The following is a 27128-nucleotide window of genomic DNA, read 5'->3' as shown; positions in this document are numbered from 1 at the left end:
TGGCGCCGTTTGGGCGGCGCCGCGTGGCAGGGCCTCCCTTTCCAGACCGGGCGCGCATCCCCGGATCTCTTGGGCCCCGCCGCCCGCCCCCCCACGAAGCCCTCCCGGGGGCTTCCGCAGGGAGCTCGGGAAGGTCCCTGCAGAGCCCCGCAGCGCGGGCCTTTTGGTTACCATAAGACGGACACGATGGAACGCCCGTTGTTTCGATGGACAAAAGGGTTTCTAGACGCCTTTTGGGGTTCTGGCTGCTGCCTCTGTATTTGGAGGTTGTAAAACGCATCTTCCTACTCACGGGCCGGCGGGGCAGAGTTTCGGGTGCCGGAAGCGGGCGCGCGGGCACGGGGGGCGACTCTTCTCTCCACAAAGGCCGCGGCGCGGAGGGGCGATTGAGCAGCCTCGTTAGCGCAGTAGGCAGCGCGTCAGTCTCATAATCTGAAGGTCGTGAGTTCGAGCCTCACACGGGGCAGCCCAACGTTTTGCACCCGGCATCACCACTTTCTTTTCCAGTCCCCGCCACGGGCGGCGCCCTCGTGCCGTTGGGGATGGCAACCGCACGGGGTCTCAGAGGTCGCCGCCCCGCCGGGAGGGGGTGGCGCGGCCGGGGCGGGGCTCCAGCTAGGGGCGGGGCTGGGCTCTCCAGGGGGCGTGGCGGGCTCTGCGGAGGGGCCGTGGCTCGGCGCTGGCGGGGCGGGGCCGCGCTGGAGCGTGCGCAGAGGCGGCGGCAGTGGCCGTCACTGGGCGGCATGGCGGTGTGCGCTCGCCTCTGCGGCGTGGGCCCGTCTCGCGGATGCCGGCGCCGCCAGCAGCGCCGGGGCCCGGCCGAGACGGCAGCGGCCGACAGCGAGCCGGACACAGACCCCGAGGAGGAGCGCATCGAGGCGAGCGCGGCGGTGCTGGCCGGGGTAGGGGGCGGCTTGTGCGCGGGCCCCTCGTCGCCGCCCCCGCGCTGCTCGCTGCTGGAGCTGCCGCCGGAGCTGCTGGTGGAGATCTTCGCGTCGCTGCCGGGCACCGACCTACCCAGCTTGGCCCAGGTCTGCACGAAGTTCCGGCGCATCCTGCACACCGACACCATCTGGAGGAGGCGTTGCCGCGAGGGTGAGCGCGCGGGGGCGGCGGTCCCGGCCGGGTGGAGGCCTCGGACCTGGGAGGGGCGGTGGCGGTGGCCCCGGGTCGGGACCACCAGATGGGCGCGGGGCCCAGCGATGTGGTTTCGGGTGTGGGTGGGGAGCCGCCGCGGTGCCGCCACGTTGAGGGGACCATGGAGGTATTTGAGGGTGTTAGGGAGGGTCCGAGGGGTCCAGGGTGAGGCAGATAGGGCTGGAGAGGGGTTGAGGGCGTCAGGGAGTCATTGAAGAGGCCCAGACATGGGGCACAGGACACCACGGGGCCGAGGCCATGCCGGGAGCTGGGGCTGGGGTCCCCCTTGGTCTGGGCCGGGCCTAAGCTGACGCCTGGGGGCCGCCGCCTCTGCCCCTGCCTTGGAGACTAGCCGAGGGTGCCTCGCTGGCCCCTACCAGAGACGAGGTGAACTTGAAGAAATTGGGAGCAGGCCGGGCGCGGTTTCACGCCTGTAATCTCAGCTCTTTGGAAGACCGAGGCGGGCGGATCACCTGAGGTCAGGATTTCGAGACCATCCTTGCGAAGATGGTAAAACCCCGTCTCTACTTAAAAAAAATACAAAAATTAGCCGTGCTGGTAGCGGGCGCCTGTAATCCCAGCTACTCAGGAGGCTGGGGCAGAAGAATGGCTTGAACCCTTGAGGCGGAGGTTGCGTTGAGCCAAGATTCGGGCCATTGCACTCCAGCCTGGGCGACAGAGTGAGACTCCGTCTCAAACAACAGCAACAAAAAAAATTAGGGGAGCAGAGGAAGCCCAGTGTCGGGGGTTCCTGATGGTGGGGGCCTGGAGAGACAGATGGATCACAGCGGTGCGGGCTGGACTTTTGCCTTCAGCAATATTGGATGTAACAGATCACAGGAGGAGATGTGTATTTAATCTGGAGTTCAAGGCTCTTTCTGTTTAAAGGTTGACAGCTCTTTGATGTTCAAGCAGCTCATATTTAGGTAAACAGGACAGATTAGAAAACATCTGAACGATGCAGAACAGCAAAAGGAATAAAACCATCAGAGACCCCAGCAGTCAAAGATAAACTCTTTAACATTTTAAAAAACCTCTCGGAGTCATGTGTACGTTCTTCCCTAAAGGATATAATACCATATATATTAGAGACTGTAGTATAAACAATGCTACATAGTAATTCACTGCCTGCATATAGCAGACTCTCCCCTCACTGATAAGCTTTGAAGTCTGCATTTTTTTCCATGCATAAACAGTGCTTTGAAGACTGCTTTGTGCATTTTATAGAAATTTAGGAGATTGATATGTATCCTTGGGAACTTCTGAGATTGTCTTGGTAGGGTGCACTTCCTTCGTGTTTTTTTTGTTTGTTTGTTTTTTGAGACGAAGTCTCACTTTGTCACCCAGGCTGGAGTGCAGTGGCGCGGTCTTGGCTCACTGCAGTCTCCGCCTCCCAGGTTCAAGTGATTATCCCGCTTCAGCCTCGGAGTAGCTGGGACTACAGGCGCGCGCCACCAGGCCTGGCTAATTTTTGTATTTTTAGTAGAGACGGGGGGTTTCTCTGTGTTGCCCAGGATGGTCTCGAACTCCTGACCTCATGATTCGCCTGCCTCAGCCTCCCAAAGTGTTGGGATTACAGGTGTGAGCCCTCCCGCCGGTGGGCAGGGTGCGCTTCCTCAAGTGGGATTGTGGGTTTGCAGGATTGTGGGTTTCATTTTGAGACATTAAAAACACACTTTGCACGTTGATAAAACCTTTGCAACCTGTTGTTGGGCTCTTTGAGTTTGCACCCCAAGTAGGTCTGCATGAGAAGATCCCTTTCTCCAAGTCCTCCTGGGCAGTAGAGATCGTCATTTTATTTTTGTTGTTTAATGGTCAAGGCCCCAGATTTGGAGTCAGCCAACTTGGGCCACAGCCCAGGCTCCGTTTATCTTCTGTGAGATCTGGACAAGCCGCATCACCTTCCCAAGTCCTGTTGGGAGCATGAGTGGGAAGTGCTGCTCCCGGAGGCACTTGGAGGGTGAATGAGGTGATGCCTGTGAAGCCTTCTCCCCTCGATGGTAGCTGGTAGATGTGGATTCTTGGCTATTTTTATTGTGCTTTTTTTTTTTTTTTTTTTTTTTTGAGACAGAGTCTCGCTCTGTCACCCAGGCTGGAGTGCAGTGGCCGGATCTCAGCTCACTGCAAGCTCCGCCTCCCGGGTTCACGCCATTCTCCTGCCTCAGCCTCCCGAGTAACTGGGACTACAGGCGCCCGCCAACTCGCCCGGCTAGTTTTTTGTATTTTTTTTTGGTAGAGACGGGGTTTCACCGTGTTAGTCAGGCTGGTCTCGATCTCCTGACCTCGTGATCCGCCTGTCTCGGCCTCCCTAAGTGCTGGGATTACAGGCGTGAGCCACCGCGCCCGGCCTTTTATTGTGCTTTTTTGCGAATTCCCTATTTGTGTCTTTTTTGGTCTTTTTTTCTCTTAAGGTGTCTATTTTTGTCTTTTTCTCTTAGAGTGTCTATTTTTGTCTTACAAATTGTGAGAACTGAGTATTAGTAATACTAAATTTTTGTCATGTACACGGAAAGTAAAGTTCTTTTTACATTTTAAAATTGAATTCCATTTAAAATTGAGGCAGTTCCATTTTCTCTTTCCCTGTGAAGTCTCCCCATTTGCTCTGATTTGCACTTTGTGTAGCTGTAAGACTCACATTCCCTTGTTGTGCTTTGAAGTTTCTCCATCAGGCAGCCAGAGCTGTGTGGTGACCTCTGGGGGGTTTGCCTGGGAAACTGTAAGGTGTATATGGCTCAGCAGAGGGATAACAGACAGTTTTTTGTGTAATCAAAAAGTCAAAGGTATACCATAGAAAAACTGGAATTACAGCTCAGAATAAATTCTTAGAATTGCTAACAGAAATATGAAAAGTCCTGATGGAGATGTAGAAAGCGACTGGGGACAGACAGAACCCTTCAGTCCTTTCTTTCCCACTGCTGTGGTTCTCAGTGCAGCTGTCCTGGGACACCAGACATCGTGACGTAGATTGAAAGCATGTTGTTCACCCAGGTGACCTGCTAACAGGAGAATTTTCATTTTGAGACATTAAAAACACACTTTGGCAGGCCAAGGCCAGCGGATCACTTGAGCCCGGGAGCTCAAGATCAGCCTGGGCAACATGGTGAAACCCCCATCTCTACAAAAAATACAAAAGTTAGCCAGGCATGGTGGTGTGTGCTTGTGGAAGGCTGACGTGGGAGGATCACCTGACCCTGGAGCGGTTGAGGCTGCAGTGAGCTGTAATCATGCTACTGCACTCCAGTCCGGGTGACAGAGTGAGACCCTGTCGCAACAAAAATGATAAACCAAGCATATTTCCAGCCATCCCCAATAAATAACTTAAATCATTTGTCATATTTGCTTTTGGTTCCTTTGTCTTTTTTTTTTTTGAGATGGAGTCTCGCTCTGTCTCCAGGCTGGAGTTCAGTGTTGCATTCTCGGCTCCCTGCAACCTCTGCCTCCTGAGTTCAAGCGATTCTCCTGCCTCAGCCTCCCAAGTAGTTGGGACTACAGGCGCCCACTGACATGCCCGGCTAATTTTTGTATTTTTAGTAGAGATGGGGTTTCACGGTGTTGGCCAGGATAGTCTTGATCTCCTGACCTCGTGATCTGCCTGCTTTGGTTTCCCAAAGTGTTGGGATTACAGGTGTGAGCCCCCGCGGCTGGCCTTTTTTTTTTTTTTTTGAGCAGAGTCTAGCTCTGTCACCCAGGCTGGAGTGCAGCGCGGCCCAAGTTGTATTTTTAAGTTCTATTCATGTTAATACATTTAAGTTTAGTTCTGCCTTTTTAAATGGTATGCGGGCCGGGCGCGGTGGCTTACACCTGTAATTCCAGCACTTTGGGAGGCCAAGGCGGGCAGATCACCCGAGGTCAGGAGTTGGAGACCAGCCTGGCCAACATGGTGAAACCCTGTCTCTACTAAAAATTCAAAAATTAGCTGGGCGTGGTGGTGGGCATCTGTAATCCCAGCTACTCTGGAGGCCAAGGCAAGAGAATTGGCAGGTCTGTCCCACAGGCCCTAGCTGATGGATGAAATGAGTACTCAGACACAGGTATGCAATATAAGAGCAGCTGGGTGACTTCCTGGCTCTAGTGGCCAGAGAGCAGCCCCGAGAAGCTGGAGCTGCTTGCTTGCTTTTATTCAGTGCAGGCACAATGCAGAAAAACCTGGAGCAAACACAGCCTGCAGGTAATTAACATTTATTGCTCCCCTTGCAGGGGACGTCATGTGCTGATGATCAAAGGTCAGTTCCTGGTCAACATAAGTAAACAAGCCTGTTTAAGATAAATTCCTCCACAATCCTTTTATCTACTCCATGCCCTCTGCCTCAGGGTTATAGGACAGCTGCCTTCAGCTCTTCTCCCGCGGGGCTCTGCAGAACCTTCCCACCTTTCAGTAGGTTTGCATCCTTTCCCTATGGTTTTTCCCACCACTCTGACTGATCTCCTGCAGAGAATTGCTTGAACCTGGGAGGTGGAGGTTGCAGTGAGCCGAGATCACGCCATTGCACTCCAGCCTGGGGTACGAGAGTAAGACTCCATCTCAAAAAAAAAAAAAAAAAAAAAAAAAAAGGTATGTGATGGTTCATAACTCTGAGTGGTCACAGAGTTCTTTTGCTTATTTTTATTTTTTCACTGCTTGCAGTGTGGCAGTGAACACTCTCATATGTTTGGATGCATATATATTTGAACATTTCTCTGAGGATTATATCCAGGAGTGGTGTTGCTGGGGTAGTCAGGGGTGAGATAAGCACTTTTGCTAGATGCTTCCCAGAGTGATTTCCCTTCTTTGTACACCTGTCACCAGGCCATGGACGGGCAAGTCACAGAAGGAGAAACTTAACTGCCTGGATGCAGTATCGCACAGTAGCTGCCGTGTGTCTTCCCAGCATTTTAAGGTTCTCATTTAATCCAGTGAATTCTCTAATTCTGCTACATTCTCTCTAATTTTAATGATTCCTCTTTAAAAATAGATGCCAGTTGGGTGAATTTTATTAACCATTTGTTTTGCATTTTTATTTTGTGCCATTTTATTTTGCATTTGCCTGATAACTGGTGAAGGTGCACATTTAAAAAATATATTTATTGACCATTTGGATTTATTTTATGTGTTTATCTTTCATTTTTGCTTCTTTTTCCTATTACTGTTTCTTTGATTTGTGGATTTTATTTCTGTAACCTGGATAGATTTCTTTTTTTTTTTTTTTTTTTTGAGATGGAGTTTCGCTCTTGTTGCCGAGGCTGCAGTGCAATGGTGCGATCTTGGCTCATTGTGACCTCTGCCTTCCAGGTTCAAGCAGTTCTCCTGCCTCAGCCTCCGGAATAACTGGGATTACAGGTGTGCGCCACCATGCTTGGCTAATTTTTTGTATTTTCAGTAGAGACGGGGGTTTCTCCATGTTAATCAGGCTGGTCTCGAACTCCCAACTTCAGGTAATCTGCCTGCCTCAGGCTCCCAAAGTGCTGGGATTACAGGCGTGAGCCACTGTGCCCAGCCTAAATTTCTTCTTTTTTTTTTTTTTTTTTGAACATATACATGTTTTTTCTTTTTTCTTTCTTTCTTTTTTTTTTTTTTGAGACTGGGTCTCCTTCTGTCAGCCAGGCTAGAGTGTAGTGGTGCAGTCACAGCTCACTACAGCCTCAACCTCCCGGGCTCAAGTGATCTTCCCACCTCAACCTCCCAAGAAGCTGGGAGTACAGGCGTGCACCACCACACCCAGCTAATTTTTTTGTATTATTTTGTAGAGTTGGGGTCTCACTGTGTTGCCCCCGCTGGTCTTAAACTCCTGGACTCAAGTGATCCGCCTGCCTTGGCCTCTTAAAGTACTGGGATTACAGGTGTGAGCCGCTGTGTCTGGCCTGTTTAATATATTGCAAAACATTTCCTCACTGTTTATAGTCATTTGCTTTTCAACTTCGTTTATAGTGACTTTGGCAAAATTTCCAACTTTTTTTTTGGGACAGGGTCTCCCTCGTGATGTTACCCAGGTTGGAGTGTAGTGGCACGATCATGGCTCACTACAGCCCTTGACTTCTCAGGCGTACTCCTCGCCTCCTGAGTAGCTGAGACTATAGGCACGTGCCAACACACCTGGCTAATTTTTGTATTTTTTTGTAGAGACAGATTTTTACCATGTTGCCCAGGCTGGTCTGGAACTTCTGGGCTCAAGTGATCCACCTGCCTTGGCCTCCCAAAGTGCTGGGATTACTGGCATGAGCAACAGTGCCCAGCCTAAAATTTCCAACTTTAATCAAAATTATAGATTTCAAACTTTATGCTTAAGTGATCAGTTTACACCCCAAAGTTACGAACATGGTAGACAGCTAGATTTTCAGTTTCACGAGTTCACCGTGGCAGCTTTAATTCTACCTCACCTAGGTCAGGCATCAGAACGTGGGCAAGCCTGTGTGGTATTACAGGTGTCTGTCTTTGTTAGTCTAATTGTGTTTGGAAATACAGATAGGAATAGTCACATATGAGACAGATCTGGTCTTAGTTCTCTGAGCCCCGAAACTTCATCTTTCCTAACATTTGGTTATGGTGGATGCTGATAAGGTCAAGGGCAGGCCAATTCAAGTGAGAAATGGGGCTGGCCCCAGCCTTGTGAGCAGGAGCAGAGCTTGGGCTGCCTGGGAGGTGCATGGTCCTTGCCCACCTGGCATCCTGGCAGGGGTATAGGGTGGCTCCAGTTTTTAGTGTCTTGGGGGGTGGTGAGTGAGGCTGATTTCTGTGTTTACCACCCAGTGTTTACTTGTCTGCTTTCTGTATTTATTTTCTTCTTTTTACAGATGCTGAATACTTTCTATAATTTAATAATGGGGTTGGGTGAGATGTCTTATACCTGTAATCCCAGCACTTTGGGAGGCCAAGACGGGCAGATCATTTGAGGTCAGGAGTTCGAGACCAGCCTGGCCAACATGGTAAAACCCCGTCTCTGCTAAAAATACAAAAATTAGCTGGGCGTGGTGGCTCACACCTGTAATCCCAGCTACTTGGGAGACTGAGGCAGGAGAATAGCTTGAACCTTGGAGGCAGAGGTTACAGTGAGCCAAGATTGCACCACTACACTCCAGCCTGGGTGACAGAGCAAGACTCTGTCTCAAAAAAAAAAAAAAAAAAAAAAAAATTGAGTTTCCTAGAACAGAAAACAAGCAACCAAAATGGGAGTGGGAAAAAGGGAACCTCTGCCTGTCTTTTAATGCTTCAGAGAATTTTGGGCCATGACTGACTTTAGGGTGTGGGTGAGGCTTGCGTGTTTAAGGCTCTTTCTAAAGGGATAGGGTGCTTTGGCAGTAGGGGGCAGGGAGAATACACTGGCAACTGGAAATGAGGTGGTTGTTTATAATATGTTTGGTCAGTGAGAAGCTGAAGATTTCCAGTGTCCCGTTGGCAATAGTAAGTTGGTTATTTTTATACTACTGTGGCCTCTCTGGCCCCTGCATGTCAGGAAGTGGAGTGACTCAGGCTAACGCTGGTGGCAGGGGCAGCTTGGAGCTGGTGGGTTAAATCTTTTCTAATAGTGTTTCTTTGGGCAGGTGAAGGGAGTTCCCACTGAAAGCCATGTCTGTACTTCTGATGCTGGGACAGGCAGATCACAAATAAGGGCTCCTTCTCCGGACAGGAAACAAAACCAAACCTACTCCAGCCTGCAGGGCCTGGCAGGGTGGGCGCAGGGCCCTTCTTTGATGTGTCGCCCTTGCGGCCTCTGGCAGCTCCTTGCCTGAGGACTATAAGGAAGCCCTCACTTTCTGGGGTGCTAGGGCAGGAGCTGGCTGCCTCTCTTGCTTTGGCCCTGCCTGGGCTTGTTTTGGTTAGTCGTTGAGTGTTTCGTTGATGTGTTATGAAATGCCAGCCCATTTTGGCACTGTTCATTTATTTATTTCTTATTTGAGACAGAGTCTCACTCTGTTGCCCAGGCTGGAGAGAGCAATGGCGTGATCTCGGCTCACTGCAACCCCCACCTCCCGGGTTCAAGCAGTTCTCTGCCTCAGCCTCCCAAGTAGCTGGGATCACAAAGGCGCACCACCATGCCCAGCTAATTTTTGTATTTTTTGTAGAGCCAGGGTTTCACTATGTTGGCCAGGCTGGTCTTGAACTCCTCACCTCAGGTGATCTGCCTGCCCCGGCCTCTCAAATGTTGGGATTACGGGCTTGAGCCACCACGCCCGGCCGGCACTGTTCATTTATGAGCTACTTTATGAAGTCTGCCTAAAGCTGATATGCTTTGGAAATTCAGAGCATCATTCTGAATCAAAGCATTCAAATAATAACAAAAGATTAAGTTTAAAAACAGGAATGACTCAGGCGCATACTCCTCCCTGAACTCTGGAGAGCGAGGCCCATGAGCCAGCAGGGTCCCTACGGTGCCCGGTTTTGAACTTAGAATTCATAGCTTGACATTTCCTCCGTGAATGGTAAATACTTTAATGTTACGTGGAATAATATTCGTACAACATTTTTGTCCATTGTAAGCCTAGGGTGGGTCTAAATTTCATCATCGCTAGAAATACCCTTTTCCTATACAGACAGTCGGACTTAGGACTGTTCGCCTGGCACGAGAGCGATACGCATTTGGCAGAAACAGCTGCGCATACCCATGCAGCCATTCTGTTTCCACTTTCAGCGCAGCCCCCGATAAATCACGAGATAGTCAACGCTTTGTTATACAATGAAGTGATTTTCGATGATTTTGCGCAGCTGGAGGCTAAGTTAAGTGTTCTGGGCTCATTTAAGGTGGGCTAGGCTAAGCTGTGATGTTGCGTAGGTTAGGAGTTGTCAAGTAGTCAATGCATTTTCAACTTACCACATTTTCCTCCCTTTTTTTTTTTTTTTTCTTTTTTTTGAGACAGGGCCCCACTCTGCTCAGGCTGGAGTGTAGTGGTGCGATCATGGCTCACAGCGACTTTGACCTCCTGGGCTCGAGGAATCCTCCTGCCTCAGCCTGTGTCAAGTTGTTGGGACTATAGGCATGTGCCACCACGCCTGGCTACATTTTTTTGTATTTTCTGTAGAGATGGGGTCTCACTGTGTTGCCCAGGCTGGTCTGGAACTCCTAGCCTCAAAGGAACCTCCTGCCTTGGACTCCCAAAGTGCCGGCATCACAGGCATGAACACCATGCCTGGCCTTCGTATTTACAGTGGGTTTATTGGGATGTCATCCTGTCCCAAGTTGAAAAGCATCTGTACTGTCTGATCTGTAGGATAAAAATGGGAAATTTAAAGCCAGTATTTAATGTTGTTTTTGAATGCAGAAGAAAGTGCTATTTCTGTTCTCTTTTGATTTGCTGATGCACAACATGAGAACTATGGCTGTGGTTAAACGTGGCTGAAACTGGAGGGGTCATCTCAGGAAGAAGTTGAAGGGGCAAGTTAGTGGTTTAAAAGTTGGCTTTGGGGCGTGGTGGCGTACACCTGTAGTCCCAGCTACTCTGGAGGCTGAGGGAGGCTGAGGGAGGCTGGAAGATTGCTTGTGCCCAGGAAGTCAAGGCTGCAGTGAGCTTGTTCATACCGCTGCACTCTAGCCTGGAAGACAAAGTGAGCCCCCGTCTCAAAAAAAAAAAAAAAAAATGGCTTCAGGAGTGTGTGTGTGTGTGTGTGTATGTATACATATATATATGTATATATATATTTTAGGTGGAGTCTCGCTCTGTCACCCAGGCTGGAGTGCAGTGGCGCGATCTCGGCTCACTGCAAGCTCTGCCTCCTGGGTTCACGCCATTCTCCTGCCTCAGCTCCCAGAGTAGCTGGGACCTCAGGCGCCCGCCACCACGCCCAGCAATTTTTTTGTATTTTTAATAGAGACAGGGTTTCACTGTATGAGCCAGGATGGTCTCGATCTCCTGACCTCGTGATCTGCCCGCCTCGGCCTCCCAGAGTGCTGGGATTACAGGTGTGAGCCACCGCGCCCGGCCATTAGGGGCTGTTTAAGATGGAGTAAAATAAGGCTAAAACCAGCTGGGCTTCATTCCCAGATGGTTAAGACCTTCTAACTTACAGGAGGTCGGCACAAGCTACAGGTTGCTCCTTGCCGACTTGCCCAGGAGAACTGATTGGTTTCTAGAGGTCCTGGCGCTGCACACTCACTGATTCTGTGTGTAATGCGATGACGTAATGCATCTGAGGGTCTGGGGTCTGTCTTTCTGTCTGGAAAGGGCATGTACACACAGGGCGTCTTGGGACCTTGGAGCGGAACAAGTGTCCTCTCAAAAAACAAGTGTGTCTCTACTGTCTTCCCCTTTCTGGGTCAGCGTCCTGTGACGGTGACACCGTCCCCGGCCACCGGAGCGATGGAGAGAATTAGCCAGGACTCATCAGGCCTTCCTGGCACGAGTGGAGGAAAAGGACGCGTCTGAAGTCCCAGGAAGGTCCTGGGTGATAGGATTGTGGAGTCAGACTCACAGAAGGGTCGCAAACAGCGTCACCGAGTGATTGTTTGTGTCCTTTGGGAAGGAGTGGTATCGGGGATGACCACTGCATCTTAGCGAAAGGGGGCTCCCTTGGCCAGTGGGTGCCTGTCGTGGGTGCCAGAGGAGGGGCGTAAGTCCTGGCTGGAGGCGCCAGGCTTCTCAAGGCTCCTGTCCACATGGAGACTGTCACTGCAGGGATGAGACTGTTTGAGCAGGAGGCACGCTGGCTCAGTGGTCACCTTATCGTTTAGCACCCACATACTCTGGTGTTTGATAGGAGATGCCTGGGGGCTGTGCCCAGGCTTTGTCTTTTCCATTCCGTCCTAAGAGGACGCTGGCCGTGGGAGTGTTTGCAGATCTGCTGCATTATTTAAAAACAGCACGTTTTCCATGCAGTCAAGCTGATGGCTACAGAGCTGGGAGTGTTGGGGAGTGCCGGGCCGCAGTTGGAGTGCTGTTCTTGGAGCCTGGGAGCACGTCCCCTCTGCCACCGCCAGCTCATTTCCTGTGCCTTAACTTCCTTTTTAGCCTCAGAAGCAGAAGAATTTAAGCCATATTTCCAACGGATTGTAATTATCCCCTAATTTAGCGCAAACACAGACGCAGTCTTTCCAATCAGTGTCGTCTTTTGGTTTTATTTGGAAAACTGAGTGTAAAGCTGGTAGGTCACCAGCCAGCAGGTCCCTCAGCACTTGCCACCCCCTCTGCTCCCAGCTTCCCTCTCCTCCAGGGAGACTGAGGCCCAGCAGTGTCCCAGGGGCCACAGTGTCTGCCTCTGCCTGTCCCACAGGGCCCTCTCCCTCGGGTTCCCCGCCTGCATGCCCGGGGTCACCCCGCTGGCTCCTCAGTCATCCCCACCCACAGGCTCCTGTTCCCCTGGGTCTGGCGGTTGGTGGCTGGCGCAGCCCTTCCAGCTGAAATCTGCAGTGCTGACTGCAGTCCCTGGTGTTGAGTGCCCTGGGGCTGGGCGAAGCTCTCTCCATGCCCAGGCACCTGCCAAGTTGCCCCAGACAGCTTCTTAGCGTGGTGCCTTTCTCAAGTGGTGCTTTTGGGAGGATGATGCCAAGTGCTTTCTTACTGCAGTCCCCCCTAGTGCCAGTGCTGAGCACAGAATAGTGACTCTCTGTGTCCCTGTCCCTCCTGTCCCGGTGTGCTGAGTGCGGGCTTGGCCATGCTGGCCAGGGTGCACCTCCCGTCCTCTTCATCTTCCCTTCCCAGGGTTTGGGGGTGCTCGTGAAGCAGATGAGTCTTCCCCGGGCCCCTGAGAGGGAGGGGAGAGTGGGACGGGGATAGTAAGGGCTCTTCCAAACCACTCCCTCCAGAGAGACGGACTAGATGCAGGCCCCATTTGGGCCTGTGCTGCAGGGGTGGGGTTTCCAGTAAGGGCCACCACTCAGCAATGAGCTCTGTTGGACAAGAAGACCATGTGCAGAGGTTGGTGACCCCTGGCAGTTGAGTCACAAGAGGACGCAGCTTCAGTGTAGCTGGACTCAGGTCAGGTCACTGGGCTGTTTTGTTCCTCTTGGCAAAACAGCTTTTAAATAGCTTTTTTTTTTTTTTGGAAATGTTCTTATTTATTTTTGAGACGGAATCTCATTCTGTCACCTGGGTGGCAAAGTGAGACCCAGTCTCAAAAACAAGAGAAATTTGTGAAAAATAGTCACACTGTGGAAAACAGTATTATAGTTCCTAAAAAGTGTAAACTTAGAAATACCTCGTGATCTAGCAATTCTCCTTCTGGGTATATACCCCCCAAAAAAGAAAGGAAGGGACTCAGACATTTTGACACCTCTGTCCAAAGCAGTTTTGTTCACAATAGTCAAAAGGCGGAGGCATCCTGAGTGCCCATCTATGAATAAACGGATGAACACAGTGTGGTCCCCACAGGATGGAACGCGATCCATTCTTAAAAAGGAAGGAAATCCTGGTGATGCGCGGAGCTGAAGGACATTATGCTAAGTGAAATAAACAGTCACCAGAGGACAAGTACGGCATGGTTCCACTCGGAGGAGGTGCCTTGGAGTAGTCAACAGCAGAGAGACAGAAAGCAGAATGGTGGGTGCCGAGGAAGGGGCTGGGGAAATGTGGAGGTGCCGCTCAGTGGGGACAGAGTTTGTTAGGGAAGGTGAAAAGGTTCTACGCGTGGATGGCGGAGGAGGCCGCACAGCGATATGAAGGTACTTAGTGTCCCTGAGCCGTACAGTCAACAGTGGGTAAAATGGTAGCTTTTATGTTTATTTTTACCATGCTAACAAAACTAAATTGCCATTTCAAATATTCCAATCAGAAAATTTCCTCTCACATGAGCAAGTGAAACAAAAAAGAAAAAAAATAAAGGCTGGGTGCAGTGGTTCACGCCTGTAATCCTGGCACTTTGAGAGGCCAAGGCAGGCAGGTCACTTGAGGTCAGGAGTTTGAGACATGGTGAAACCCCGTTTCTACTGAAAATACAAAAATTGGCCAGGTGTGGTGGCGGGCACCTGAAATCCCAGCTACTCGGGAGGCTGAGGCAGGAGACTCACTTGAACTTGGGAGGTGGAGGTTGCAGTGAACTGAGATGGCGCCACTGCACTCCAGCCTGGGCAACAAGAGTGAAACTGTCTCAGAAAGACAAATAAACAAAAAACAAAGAAAGCATCTAAATTAATTCCTTAGCAATCAGAACAGCTGCTTTGCTGGATTTTGCCAACTGCCAGTCATGTTGGACTGAGGTTATCTGTTCCTCTTTCTGAAACTATTGAGGTAGATAATTACCAAGAACACTTCCTCTTACAAAGGCAAAAAAAAAAAAGGGAAGTAGATTAGTAAGGAAACTTTTAGCGAGGACACCGCGTTAACAGCCTGCAACACTGAACCTGTTGCCTGGAAGCGGGTGGGCAGCACAGGTCACGCTGGCCGTCTGGAGTTGGGTTGGGTCTGTGCAGCAGGGTGGGAGTTAACACTTGCCAGTGTTTCTGGAAGGAAGGGTGCATGGTTGCTGGAAAGGACACTGGCCTGAAAGCTGTGTTAAGGGCAGTTTCCCTTGATGACTTATGAGAAGGTTTATAGAACCATAAAAGGATGTGTAATTGTTCTTAACCCCTGTGTTTTAAAAGACTTTTTTCATCATGTGGAAAATTCCTTATAGGAGCAGTTGGGTCAGAATGACATTTATTCTCCTCTGGTTCATTTGTCGTGACCTTTTGGTGACAGCAGGAAAAACCCACTAAGGATTGTTGTATTCATTAGCACTGTGCACATCATTTTGCTTTTCTTCTGAATTTTAATGGCATTTTTGTGGATGCTTTATCAAGTTCTCGAGTTCATCTCCTACTGGGTATTAGCAGTACATTTGCTGGTGAGGTATCCAGAGAATGATGGCGGCCCTGGGCTCTGTCGATGTGGCTATCCTAGCTAAAAACCTTGGACTCATTCAGAAGTCCAAGCAGTTAATAAAAGGCTACGTGCATTGTTTCTGTCAGGTTAGAGGATGCTTTGGGCTCAGTGAAAATTCATGAAACTAAGTCACCAGCCTTCAGCAATCTGAGCAGAGAGAAACTGCCTCAGGAACAGTGTTGATGGCTTGCAGAGGACTGGCTTATGACTTCAGGCAGCATAAACAACAAGCAGAAATGGATGCGTTTTCCAGTGTCTGCCCATCTAGCCATTGGCGCAGGGAATCAGAGCATCTTGCCTGCAGCATTAAGACGACTACGAAAATGCGTAGTATCAGAGGAAAAGCACCCTCAGTCCAGACTGCTTTGTCAGTGAGGTGTCATGTGCACTGGTGGCATCTGGAACCTGGAAAGGGGCTGTCCTTTAAACCACACAGCAAACTGAAGCTACAGTCTCATTATGCAGTAACTAACGAATTTGAAGTGCATCATTTGTGTAAGAAGAGGACAGAGTATTTATGGAGAGTCAGAGGAAATAGTGACAGCTGACAGGTGGGTCTCAGGAAAAGCCGTTTGATCATCAGGGCACTGGCAGAACCGCCCTCTGCCCCTGGGGAATCTTGATGTGCTCCAGTGGTTTGCAGGGGTGGTGTGGAGCTTGGCTCAGTGAGAGCAGGTAGGCCAGAGGAAGAGCCACCTGATTATCAGGACACTGGCAGAACCCCCCGGGAATCTTGATGTGCTTCAGTGGGTGGGGGGTGGTGCGGAGCTCGGCTCAGTGAGAGCAGGTAGGCCAGTTGTTATTATTTCCTGACTTCGGTGAGTGTGACCTGCTGAGCTGGTCTGAGGGTGAGTGATCTGCAGGGATGTTGACAACCCACAGTCCCTCAGATTGACAACCTATGTTACATGCAAGTATCATTTTATCCCTGCTTTGGATTCACAAACATCATATTTCTTTCTGTTTCTTTTTCTTTTTTTTTTTTTTTTGAGACGGAGTCTCGCTCTGTAGCCCAGGCTGGAGTGCAGTGGCCGGATCTCAGCTCACTGCAAGCTCCGCCTCCCGGGTTTAGGCCATTCTCCTGCCTCAGCCTCCAAGTAGCTGGGATTACAGGCGCCCACCACCTCGCCCGGCTAGTTTTTTGTAATTTTTAGTAGAGATGGGGTTTCACCGGGTTAGCCAGGATGGTCTCGATCTCCTGACCTTGTGATCCACCCGTCTCGGCCTCCCAAAGTGCTGGGATTACAGGCTTGAGCCACCGCGCCCGGCCTTTTTTTTTTTTTTTTTTTTTTGAGACAGGGTCTCACTGTGTTGCCCAGGCTGGAGTGCAGTGGCTTGTCACTCACAGCGACCTTGAACTCCTGGGCTCAAGAAATCCTCCCACATCAACGTCTCAAAGTGCTGGTGTTAGAGGTGTGCCACTGCACCTGGCTAATTTTTTAAAAAAATTTTATAGAGATGGGGTCTCACTGTGTTGCTCAGATTGGTCTTGAACTCCTGTGTTCAAGCAAGCCTCCTGCCTTGGCCTCCCAGAGTGCTGGGATTACAAGTGTGAGCACTTGTGCCCGTCTTGTTGGTTCTTTTTTATTTTCCACATTGCTATTTTGGAGGTCGCCAGAGAGTGCTCCATCTGCCCCTAGATATGTGTGCCCCTGTCTTTGCAGAAGAGTGTACGTCACACTCCCAGCAGCCGGCCTGTCTGCCCTCTGCCTCCGCTCTCTCCATGTAGCGCCCATCGTGGATGATCCTGTTGGCTGGAGCTCTTTTGTTCAGTTTTTTTCCAGCAACTGTGGTACATAAATATTTTCCCATTTGTCCTCAGTGGCAATCTCTGTGCCCACTCCTTTCCTGGAAGCTCGCTTTCCAGTCCTGCTCCCTGGCTGTTTCCAGGTGACCCTCCCATGCCTCCCTCTGCCTCCCAGCTCTGCCCTGACAGCTCTCCCACACCTGGAGTGCTCAGGGCCCTTTGCACTCTGTCTGGGCGTTTCCAGGCCTCTGCCCTGATCCTGCCTGCTCTGTTCACCTCTGCCTGGGTCCTTGCCACCACAGCCATGGGTGTTGCCTCCTAGGAGGTGTTTTATGTTAAGGAGCCTTTTTCCCCCCTAAATAAACTAAATGTTACAGGATTTATTAAAAAATTGCAAGGAGGCCAGGCGCGGTGGCTCAAGCCTGTAATCCCAGCACTTTGGGAGGCCGAGACGGGTGGATCACGAGGTCAGGAGATTGAGACCATTCTGGCTAACACGGTGAAACCCCGTCTCTACTAAAAATACAAAAAACTAGCCGGGCGAGGTGGTGGGTGCCTGTAGTCCCAGCTACTCGGGAGGCTGAGGCCGGAGAATGGCGTGAACCCGGGAGGCGGAGCTTGCAGTGAGCTGAGATCCGGCCACTGCACTCCAGCCTGGGCTACAGAGCGAGACTCCGTCTCAAAAAAAAAAAAAAAAAAAAATTGCAAGGAAGGGCAGAGAGTTCCCATATGCTGTGGTTTCCCCAGTTGTGAGCATCTTCTGTTAGTATGGCATATTTGTCACAGTTAATGGACCGATAGTGATCTGTTATCCTTAACCACGCCTGCACTTGATTCAGATTGCCGCAGTTTTCACTCACATCCTTTTCCTGTCCCAGAATCCTGTCTGGGAGCCCCCGTGGCATTTAGTCCTTGCGCCTCCTCTGCCTCCTCTGGGCTGTGACAGTTTGTTAGACTCTGGTTGGTTTTGGTGACATTGACCGATTAGTTTTTTGTTTTGTTTTGTGTTTTTGAGTTGGAGTCTCACTGTCGCCCAGGCTGGAGTGCAGTGGCACAATCTTGACTCATGGCAACCTCCACCTCTTGGATTCAAGTGATTCTCTTGCTTCAGCCTCCTGAGTAGCTGGGATTACAGGCTCCCACTGCCACACCTGGCTAATTTTTGTATTTTCAGTAGAGACGGGGTTTCACCATGTTGGCCAGGCTGTTCTTGAACTCCTGACCTCAAGTGATCTGCCCGGCCTCCCAAGGTGCTGGGATTACAGGTGTGAACCACCGTGCCCAACCTATACCCAGCGTTTTTCATACAGTTTTTTCATATACTGTCAACTGAAACTGTATTTTGCTCAGAACTTTCCCAGAAACTGTTTGGAAATGCATGTTGCCATGGCAGTGCTGAATATGGTGGGCTGCATGGGCAGAGATGTTAACAGCCTGTGCAGAGCTCCTCCAGCCATCCCAGGTATCTTGCTGAGATGCTGATGCTGATTCAATGGGTCCGGGTGGGGCCTGGGACTCCCTGCTGGGCTCCCAGGGATGCTGTGCCACAGGTCCTCGGACCACGCCCAGAGCAGCCAGGCAAAACGCACCTTGATGGATTTCTGTATTCCTTCCTGTTACAATTAGGGCAATGTTAATTGTTTACAATTGTGTATAGAATCCTTTCTTTGCTGTCATGAGGATCCAGGAGGTGTTAGTAAATATTTGTTTTAAGGAGTGGGATTGGTCTGAGGGGTTGAGAGCCTCTGCCTTGCCAGCGAGCTCACTGCCCCTGCTGAGGAGCCTTTTGAGGCTCCCCTCTGCCTGCAGCAGAAGTCCGGACCCCTTGGCCTGGCCCAGAGATTCATTCCACATGCCTCTGTTTACCTCCCTCTACTCCTAGTTTGAATCTTGCCTTAAAGCAGATTGGTTTTCTCTTTCTGTCATCAGTGCAAAGACCTTTATATCCTCACAGAAAATGCTGTAATTATTGGGTGGTCTGCCTGATATATCTATAGATCTGTAGATTTAAGAGATGGGGTCTCTCGCTCTGTCACTCAGGCTGGATTGCAGTGGCATTATCTTGGCCCACTGCAGCCTCCACCTCCTGGACTCAGATGGTCTTCCCACCTCAGCCTCCTGAGTAGTGGGGACCATAGGCGTGTGCCACAATGCCTGGCTAATTTTTGTATTCTTTGTAGAGATGGGCTCTCGCCATGTTGCCCAGGCTGGTCTTGAACTCCTGAGCTCAGGTAATCTGCCTGCCCTGGCCTCCCAAAGTGCTGGGATTACAGGCGTGAGCCACCAGGTAAAATGTTTTGTAATCTGTGAAGTGAAACTAAATGATGGTGCTAGTTGTGGGAGTTCCTCCCAGAGTTCACTGTAGCTGATAAGCCATAACTAGTGATTGTACTGCATTCTGGAGGGCTGTGGCCCGGGTCCCTCAGTCTGATGGGTGGGCAGTTAGATGTCCCCGCCCAGGCCTCTGGTTCAACCTGAATAGTTAGTTGATCTCGGTATTTGGCCTGAGCATTCTGACTTCCACACTGACAGATGCTCCCTGGACTTCTGGAATGGAGAGGAGTCAGCGTGAACTGGCCTAGGTCTGGCTGCATCCAGGTGCACCCCCTGTGCCTCCCCACTGCATACCTGGCCATCCAGGGCTTCTTGGCTGCTTCAGTGCTCACTAGGTGCCCTGTGATTCTTCAGGGCAGAGTCTGGCAGCTGCACAGAGCACACAGGCCCCTTTTGAGCTTCGAGCTGTGTCCTGGTGACACGTTTCCCTGGGGTCAGCCCTCCTGTGTGGTGAGGCGCCTTGCGGGATGAGCTCCGCGGCCTGGTGGAGACCCTGTTGCCGCACTTTGTCTGCAGCCCCTTCCTGGTTGGCTGACTTGACAGAAATAACTGGACTCCTGTGATCACTTGGAAGGACAGACTGTGTTGTATCAACATAACCGAAATAAAATTGTAATGGAACAGGAGGTGGGGCGGCTGCCAGCCTGCGGCCACAGCTCTCACCCCGCCAGCCCTGCCCTCCCCGTCCTTGCTCTGCGTCAGCGCCTGTCCCCTTTGCCCTCCCATTTGTAAACATTTGCTGGTGAATATTCTTTTTTCCCCAACTAGAATCGTAGGCTGTTGACAGCTTGGAAGGGGGAGTTTACAGATGATCCGGTCCAGTTCCTTTAACTTACAGATGAAAAATGAAGACGCTGCTCCCGTTATTTGTAACACAGACTGTCTTTTTTTATCATTTGCCTTTTTCCTCCACAGCTCAGTGTTGGTTTTGCTGAGAGTCCCTCTCAGCAGACTGTCACAGAGTCCCTGTGCGTTTCTCTGATCATTCTTTGATTTCCCTGTAGCACTTCACCATGTAGCAAGACATTTGCATTAAAAACCTATTTATTCTTGCCATTCTAGCCAGTCACCTTGGACAATTGGAGAGTTCGTCTAAAACAAAATTCTCTGGAGGCAATTGCAGAATTTTCCTCATTATTATTCTATCATTGACAAATTTTCACTGAAGAAATTCTTACCAGTCCTTGGTCCTGCTTGACAGGCAAGCGTCAGACGCCCCAAGTCACCCAGGAGGCCCATAGACCATGAGGCAAAGGAGATGAGCCGGTGTTGGGTTTTTTTTTTTTTTTTGAGGCAGAGTCTTCCTTTTGTTGCCCAGGCTGGAGTGCAGTGGCGCGATCTCAGCTCACCACAACCTCCGCCTCCCGGGTTCAAGCGATTCTTCTGCCTCAGCCTCCCGAGTAGCTGGGATAACAGGCATGCACCACCATGCCCGGCTAATTTTGTATTTTCAGTAGAGATGGGGTTTCTCCATGATGGTCAGGCTGGTCACGAACCCCCGACCTCAGGTGATCCGCCCGCCTCAGCCTCCCAAAGTGGTGGGATTATAGGCGTGAGCCACCACATCCGGCTTTTGTTTTATTTTTAACTCCCACCTGGTGTTGGTTTTTTCTCTGTCATTATTAGCAGGAGTCAGCCTGGATGGTTGTCAGAGCAGCCCCTGGACTGCTTCAGGCTGCATCTCAGCTCCTCATCCCTGGCCCTGACTGAAGGGAGGACAAAGGTCCTGCTCCCCAGACCTGTTTGCGGTGAAGACAGGGGTCCCTGACTCCCCTGCTCATAACGACAAAGTAATTGATAAGTAAATGTTTAAAGTCTGGCCATGCACAGTGGCTCACGCCTGTAATCCTAGCACTCTGGGAGGCCGGATCACTTGTGGTCAGGAGTTGGAGACCAGCCTGGCCAACATGGTGAATTGAAACCCCATCTCTACTAAAAATACAAAAATTAGCCCGGCATGGTGTTGTGCGCCTGTAGTCCCAGCTACTCAGGAGGGTGAGGTAGGAGAATCGCTTGAACCTGGGAGGCGGAAGTTGCAGTGACCTGAGATTGCACCACTGCATTCCAGCCTGGGTAACAGAGCGAGACTCCATCCATCCATCAATCAATGTATGTATGTGTGTATGTTTTACCTGTAGCCACTACACTACAGCCTGGGCAACATAGTGACACCCCCCACCTCTAAAAAAAAAGATAACTCAGTAATGACTACATGTTGAAATGATAATAATTGGTTATATTGAGTTAAATAAAATATAACCATGAATTTAACCTGTTTAATTGTTCCCTTTTTGATGTGGCTCCTAGGAAATGTCGATGCTGTTTGTGGCCCACATTGTGTTTCCATCGGGGCAGCCCTGGCCTAGATCCGGAATCAGCAGCTCCCTGGGCTCTGCGGGAGCTCTTCAGTGACTCACTCTTATCATTCCTGTTTCTTTCTCCAAAGAACTCAAATGCATCTCCTCGCTGGGTGTGTTCATTCAGGGACCCACTCTGGGCACTCCTCACTGGAGCCTACTGGATTTAGGATGTGGTTTCCCAGGTCCTCCCACTAAGGGGGACCCGCAGGCCTCCTGAGAGGAGACGCAGGCCGTCCAGGAGCCTGGGGTTCAGAAGTGGAGGCAGGGGACATGCTGTCAAGGCAGGAGCCTGGACGGCCCCACTGGAAAGAGGTTTGCTGAGTAGCAGCTACCTCGTCTCAACTGCTGTCTCCACCTTGTCTGCTTCTCGAGCTTTACTTTGAGTACTGTCAGTGCTTCCAGTTAGAGAAGGATTGGGGTAATAGTATCCGTGTTACTGAGAAGAAGGGACGAGGCCTCCGGGCAAGTAGGGCTTATCGAAAGGCATGTGATGGGGGGCAGTACTTTGGTTCTGTTTTTTACTTTGTTCCTGTATCATGACTGCTGAATGAGCTCTGACGGCCACCAACCTCACTGGGCACCAGTTTCCCTCTCTGCCACAGGGCAGGGTCCTGACCTTCAAGGTGACTGTCAGGCTCTCACACCTGCACAGGGCATAACACAGTCAGTGTGAGCTGCAGTGGTCCGTGTGGAGACCCAGCCACCCCGTCCTGTCTCCCGTGTTGTGTCCCTGCCACATTCTCACTGTGAAGGAAGCTTTTTGATCTAGGCTTCAATTTTTCGTCCCAGCTGACCATAAGCTCGAGTTCCTTTGTGGAGTCACGCCACCTCTCTGCGCTTGTTTTCTCTGTTGAGAAAGTGGAGACGACAGTGGTGCCTCTCTCATGGGCCTGCTGTAGGATGCAGTGAGGTGATGCCCAGCATGACTTGGCATGGTACATAGTACATGGAAAGCTCAGAATGCAGGTATCGCCAGTGGCAGCAGCTCTTGGCCCACGTGCAGTTCTGTGGTTGTGTGGATTAGCCCCTGGTGGTCTTTCCTTTCAAAGGCTAGCGGAGACCCAAGCTAAAGGACCTGGGGTTTTGCTTGGGATGTGCTGGGTGTTGGTGATTGTGAAAAGTGGAGCTGTGGTGGGGTGGGAGTAGGGGACAGAGAGGAGGGTGCTGTCAGCAGGTGAGGGTTTGAGGACAGGGGACGGGGGAGGTGTCCAGGAGCCCTTCACTGGGCCCTGGCCAAGCCTAGCCAGTGGAGAAGGGACAGTGTTCACCCCTTCCCCCATGTCTTGCACGATCCCCTCCTAGGCTCGGGCTGAGTTGAACACACAGGCAGCACAGGGAAGTATGTGGGATGGACTGGCCTCTGGCCCTGTCTGGACCCTAACACCAGTGGTAACCTTGTTTCCATGGAAACATGGCACTGTGTCCAGACAACTGAATTCTGCCTCACCTTGTTCATAAACTAGGGATTGTCTGATGTTGGTTTGTGTGGTTAGGCTTCTCGAGCTTATTAGAATAGACAATGCAGATTATTATTTTGTAAAGGGTGACATTGACTAAAAGAGAATAACGTCTTCATTGGTGAAGAAGGGTGTTGACTGAATGTGGAGAAGTCAGTGAAATCTCCACAGTGACAGATGTACTCTGGAGATGGGGCTGAGGTTAGGTGTACACCTCCCCTGCCAGCCGTCAGCAACCTGCCCATGTCTGTCTCATTAGGACTTGTTGATCTTAAATTTCTGCAAATGTTTCTTGTTACAGAGTACGGTGTTTGTGAAAACTTGCGGAAGTTGGAGATCACAGGCGTGTCTTGTCGGGACGTCTACGCGAAGCGTGAGTGAATCTATTTGTTATCATCCATGATTAACTTTGTACCAGAAGCAGACAGTGCACATCAATGAAAAATAATAAAAATGATTTAGTCCATACTTTTGTTTTCTGAGAAACCATCTTACAGTCACATTTTGAATACAGCACTGGTAGTAACAGCACTGAAATTGAGGGAGGGGACACTCTGTTCTCCGTTCTCCCATTCTGGATACTAGTGTCTTTTATTAGGCATAGAGGCCCTTTAGAGCTGAGAAATGTAGGCAGCACCAGAGCGACTTGGGTGTTCCTGGAGCTGCCTGTTTCTCTGGTTTCTGGGCCTCCAACCTTCAGGATGGGACTGCCTGTGGTAATTGGGAAATGCAGCTGTGGTGCCTTCCGTCCAAGCCCCCAGGTACGGAGAGGCGGCCCCCCTTCTGAAGTTCTCCTTCCCTTCAGTGTTCTGTGGGCAGGCTGAGCCCCCCAGCCCCGTTTCATGTTTCTCTGGCTCCCCCGCTTTCCAGAGTCACCTGTGACATTCACCAGCAGGCAGAGGCTCCTCGGCCCCGGGCTGTCTTCCCGCAGGTGTTTCTTCAGTGCCAGAGTCACTGTGACATTCACCAGCAGGCAGAAGCTCCTCGGCCCCAGGCTGTCTTCCCGCAGGTGTTTCTTCAGTGCCCAGATGCTTTCCCATTTCTTGCTCATTGGATGAAACTCTTGGCTTTTTTTGATGGTCAGAGGGTTTCTATGCGTGTCTCATACCACAAGTTTTCATCTTCTGACTGTTCTTTGAGCTTCTTTTCTTTTTTCTTTTTCATTTCTGCAAGGCAGATGCTCTTTGAGTTTCTTAAGCCGCTTGGGCCATATCCTCTCAAAGACAATCATCCCATATGCTCGCCGGCCAGGACACCTGCCCTCCCGCCTCCTGAGCCCCGGTGAGCTGTGGCCCGGGGCCTGCCTAGCGTGTGCTGGCTGCGGGAGGAGCGTGACCGAATGTGGAAAGGATTCCCAAGGTTGCTGCCACTATGAGTTTCTGGTGGCGCCACTTATGGAAGGAAAACGTGTCACAGTGTTCTCTCCAGCAGGCTTCTCAGAGCCGCCTCCCTGGGTCCTGGGTGGCTGCGTAAACATGAGGGGATTGTATCACACTGGTGAGGGGCGGGCATTGGGTCGTATGCACGCTGTTTGCACAGTCTTGAAAAGGGAGCCATCCTTAGCCCTTTCCCTGCTGTGTCTGTTCAGGTATAAACCCTCGCGTGAAGTCGGGACGTTTTGTGAAAATTCTCCCTGATTATGAGCACATGGCGTACAGAGACGTTTACACCTGCCGTATGTACCTCCTGCGAGCTTTGGCTTTTGTGGCAGCCAGCACGGCCAAGAACTGCATGGGGAGGGTCCCCTTATTCACACATGGGACAGCTTTGGTCCTGGAGCAAGTGGACCTCGTGGCTTTTTGTCATCCTTTCACGTTCACTTGCCGCAGCGTGGCTCTGGTTCGGCTGTGACAGAGATCACACCTGTGGGTTTCTGCAGTGGTTTCTGGGTAGTACCAGTCGAGATCACTTTAATGCACGTTTTCACGTTTATCGTTTATTGAGGAGCTACTGCGAAAATTCATGCCGAGGCAGAGAGGAACGAACAGTAGAAGCTTTAAAACTTTTATTCTAAAGCGAAATATGAATAGTTGACTTCTGAGTTTTATTAGTCACATTTTAATAGCGTATGTAAATTAAAAATCACATATGTATATACCCTCAACAGACAAATACAGGTAGCAACAGTGGACTCCTTTTTTTTTTTTTTTTTGGTGGAGACAGTCTCATTATCACCCAAGCTGGAATGCAGTGTCACAATCTCAGCTCGCTGCAACCTCTGCCTCCTGGGTTCAAGTAATACTACCACCTCAGCCTCCCAGGTAGTTAGGATTACAGGCGTGCACCACCACGCCCAGCAATTTTTTTTGTATTTTTAGTAGAGACGGGGTTTCATCATGTTGGCCAGGCTGGTCTTGAACTCCTGACCTCAAGTGATCTGCCCACCTTGGCCTCCCAGAGTTCTGGGATTACAGGCGTGAGCCACCGTGCCTGGCCAACAGTTGACTCTTTGGAACTTGATTCTTTTTGGCCAGGCGCGGTGGCTCATGCCTATAATCCCAGTGCATTGGGAGGCCGAGGCAGGTGGATCACTTGAGGTCAGGAGTTCGAGACCAGCCTGGCCAACATGGTGAACCTCATTTCTACTAAAAGTACAAAAATTAGCCAGGTGTGGTGGCAGGCGCCTGTAATTCCAACTACCCAGGAGGCCGAGGTGGGGGAATCACTTGAACCTGGGAGGTGGAGGTTGCAGTGAGCCGAGATCACGCCATTGCACTTCAGCCTGGGTGACAAGAGCGAGACTCTGTCTCAGAAAAAAAAAAAAAAAAGAACTGAATTCTTTTGATGGAGCTCTGGAAACTTTTCTAAGCCACAGTCATAGGAATTTAATGCTGTCTCCACTTTTGCTTGGAGATAGGGTCTTGTTGTCCAGGCTGGAGTGCAGTGGCACAATCACAGCTCATTGTATCCTTGAACTCCTGGGCTGAAGCGAGCCTCCTGCCTCAGCCTCCCTAGTAGCTGGGACTAGAGGCGTGTGCCACCATGCCTGGTTAGTTTTTCAGCTTTTTGTAGAGACGGGGGCCTCACTGTGTTGCCCAGGTTGGTGTACTCCTGGGCTCGCTCAGTCCTCCCGCCCTGGCCTCTCAAAGTGTCGGGGTTGCAGGTGTAGCCATCGCACCTGGCCTGTTTCCACTTTTTATTAGCTCAGAGTGGTTGAGTGGTGATGGAGACAGTGAATTTCAGCTGTCCAGGAAGAGACTGAAAACACCTGCCCGCACTAAAAGCCGTGTTGCAGTTTCTTGAGGCTCGTGGAGCCCCTACTATTGCTTTCCATCCACCAGATTGCGCATGAGTCTGCATGGCCTGTTGGGAGCAGACCTACATCTTTCATAAATTTCATAAGTTTCATAAATGCCCAATTTCCAGAAACACCCACTGAAAGCAGAAAGAATAAGGGTCGTTCCCAGAATTTCTCCGAACGTCCTGCCAGATCTCAGCAGATCGCTGCAGTGGGGAGCCTGGTCCCACTTTACCGAGGGGACCTTCCTCAAGTTGGTGCGCAGGTGCCTGGATTTGGTTAGCACGCTTCAAGATGGTGTCTGAACGCCTTACATGCCTGCTAACAACACTGCCTTGTTGAGGTGAACTGTTCAGCTGAGTGGAGGTCAGAGCCAAAGGACCTCTCAGCAGTCTGTGGACAGGGAACACGGGGCTGGAAGGGGCTGAGGTGGAAAAGGAGGGGTGGGCAATGTTTGAAGACATTTGTGCTGTTCTAGACTGACCAGTCCTTCCTCTGAGCAGTCAGCGAGCAGAGAGGGGACGGTCAACTTGTGAGCATGGACAAGAACAGTCCCTCCTCAGTGCCGACACGAATGTGCTGGCTTTCCCCTTTCCTGTCCTGTCCTGTCTCCCCTCCCCTCCCCTCCCGTCCCCTCCCCTCCCCTCCCCTCCCCTCCCCTCCCCTCCCGTCCCCTCCCCTCCCCTCCCCTCCCGTCCCCTCCCCTCCCCTCCCTTCCCCTCCCTTCCCCTCCCCTCCCCTCCCCTCCCCTCCCGTCCCCTCCCCTCCCCTCCCCTCCTCCCTCCCCTCCCCTCCCCCCTCCCGTCCCCTCCCCCCTCCCCTCCCGTCCCCTCCCCTCCCGTCCTTTCCCCTCCCCTCCCCTCCCGTCCCTTCCCCTCCTCTCCCCCCTCCCCTCCCCCTCCCCTCCCCTCCCCTCCCCCCTCCCCTCCCCCCTCCCCTCCCCCCTCCCCTCCCCTCCCCCCCTCCCCTCTGTTTCCTGACAGAGTCTCAATCTGTCACTCAGGCTGGAGTGCAGTGGTGTGATCTCGGCTCACTGCAACCTCCGCCTCCCGGGTTCAAGCAGTTCTCGTGCCTCAGCCTCCTGAGGAGTTGAT

The 27128-nt window shown here is 51.2% G+C and overlaps 1 protein-coding gene, 1 long non-coding RNA gene and 1 other non-coding gene across 16 annotated transcripts in view; all 3 read left to right on the top strand.

Moving 5' to 3' along the window:
- The first annotated feature begins 393 nt into the window (after positions 1–393).
- TRNAM-CAU (transfer RNA methionine (anticodon CAU)) lies at positions 394–466 on the top strand. The gene has a single exon. It is a non-coding gene; the product is annotated as a tRNA-Met (tRNA).
- A 245-nt stretch (positions 467–711) lies between these two features.
- FBXO31 (F-box protein 31) overlaps positions 712–27128 on the top strand; it is a 56544-nt gene continuing 30127 nt past the window's right edge. For 3 of the 14 annotated variants that reach the window (XR_013410820.1, XM_015126750.3, XM_028840365.2), the window contains exons 1-3: positions 712–1095; positions 23098–23169; positions 24385–24471. Coding sequence is in view for 8 of the 14 variants with exons in the window: in XM_015126750.3 (XP_014982236.1) it covers positions 744–1095; positions 23098–23169; positions 24385–24471 (511 nt within the window). In the remaining 6 variants the exon portion in view is untranslated. 14 annotated transcript variants of the gene reach the window in all.
- Positions 9934–13436, top strand: LOC144338159 (uncharacterized). The gene is made up of 3 exons (XR_013412022.1): positions 9934–9983; positions 10775–10856; positions 10991–13436. It is a non-coding gene; the product is annotated as an uncharacterized LOC144338159 (long non-coding RNA).

This window comes from Macaca mulatta, chromosome 20 (genome assembly GCF_049350105.2).
Source record: "Macaca mulatta isolate MMU2019108-1 chromosome 20, T2T-MMU8v2.0, whole genome shotgun sequence".
Taxonomy (NCBI): Eukaryota; Metazoa; Chordata; class Mammalia; order Primates; family Cercopithecidae; genus Macaca; species Macaca mulatta.
The sequence above is the reverse complement of the archived record's forward strand: the minus strand, read 5'-3'. Positions and strand labels throughout refer to the sequence as shown.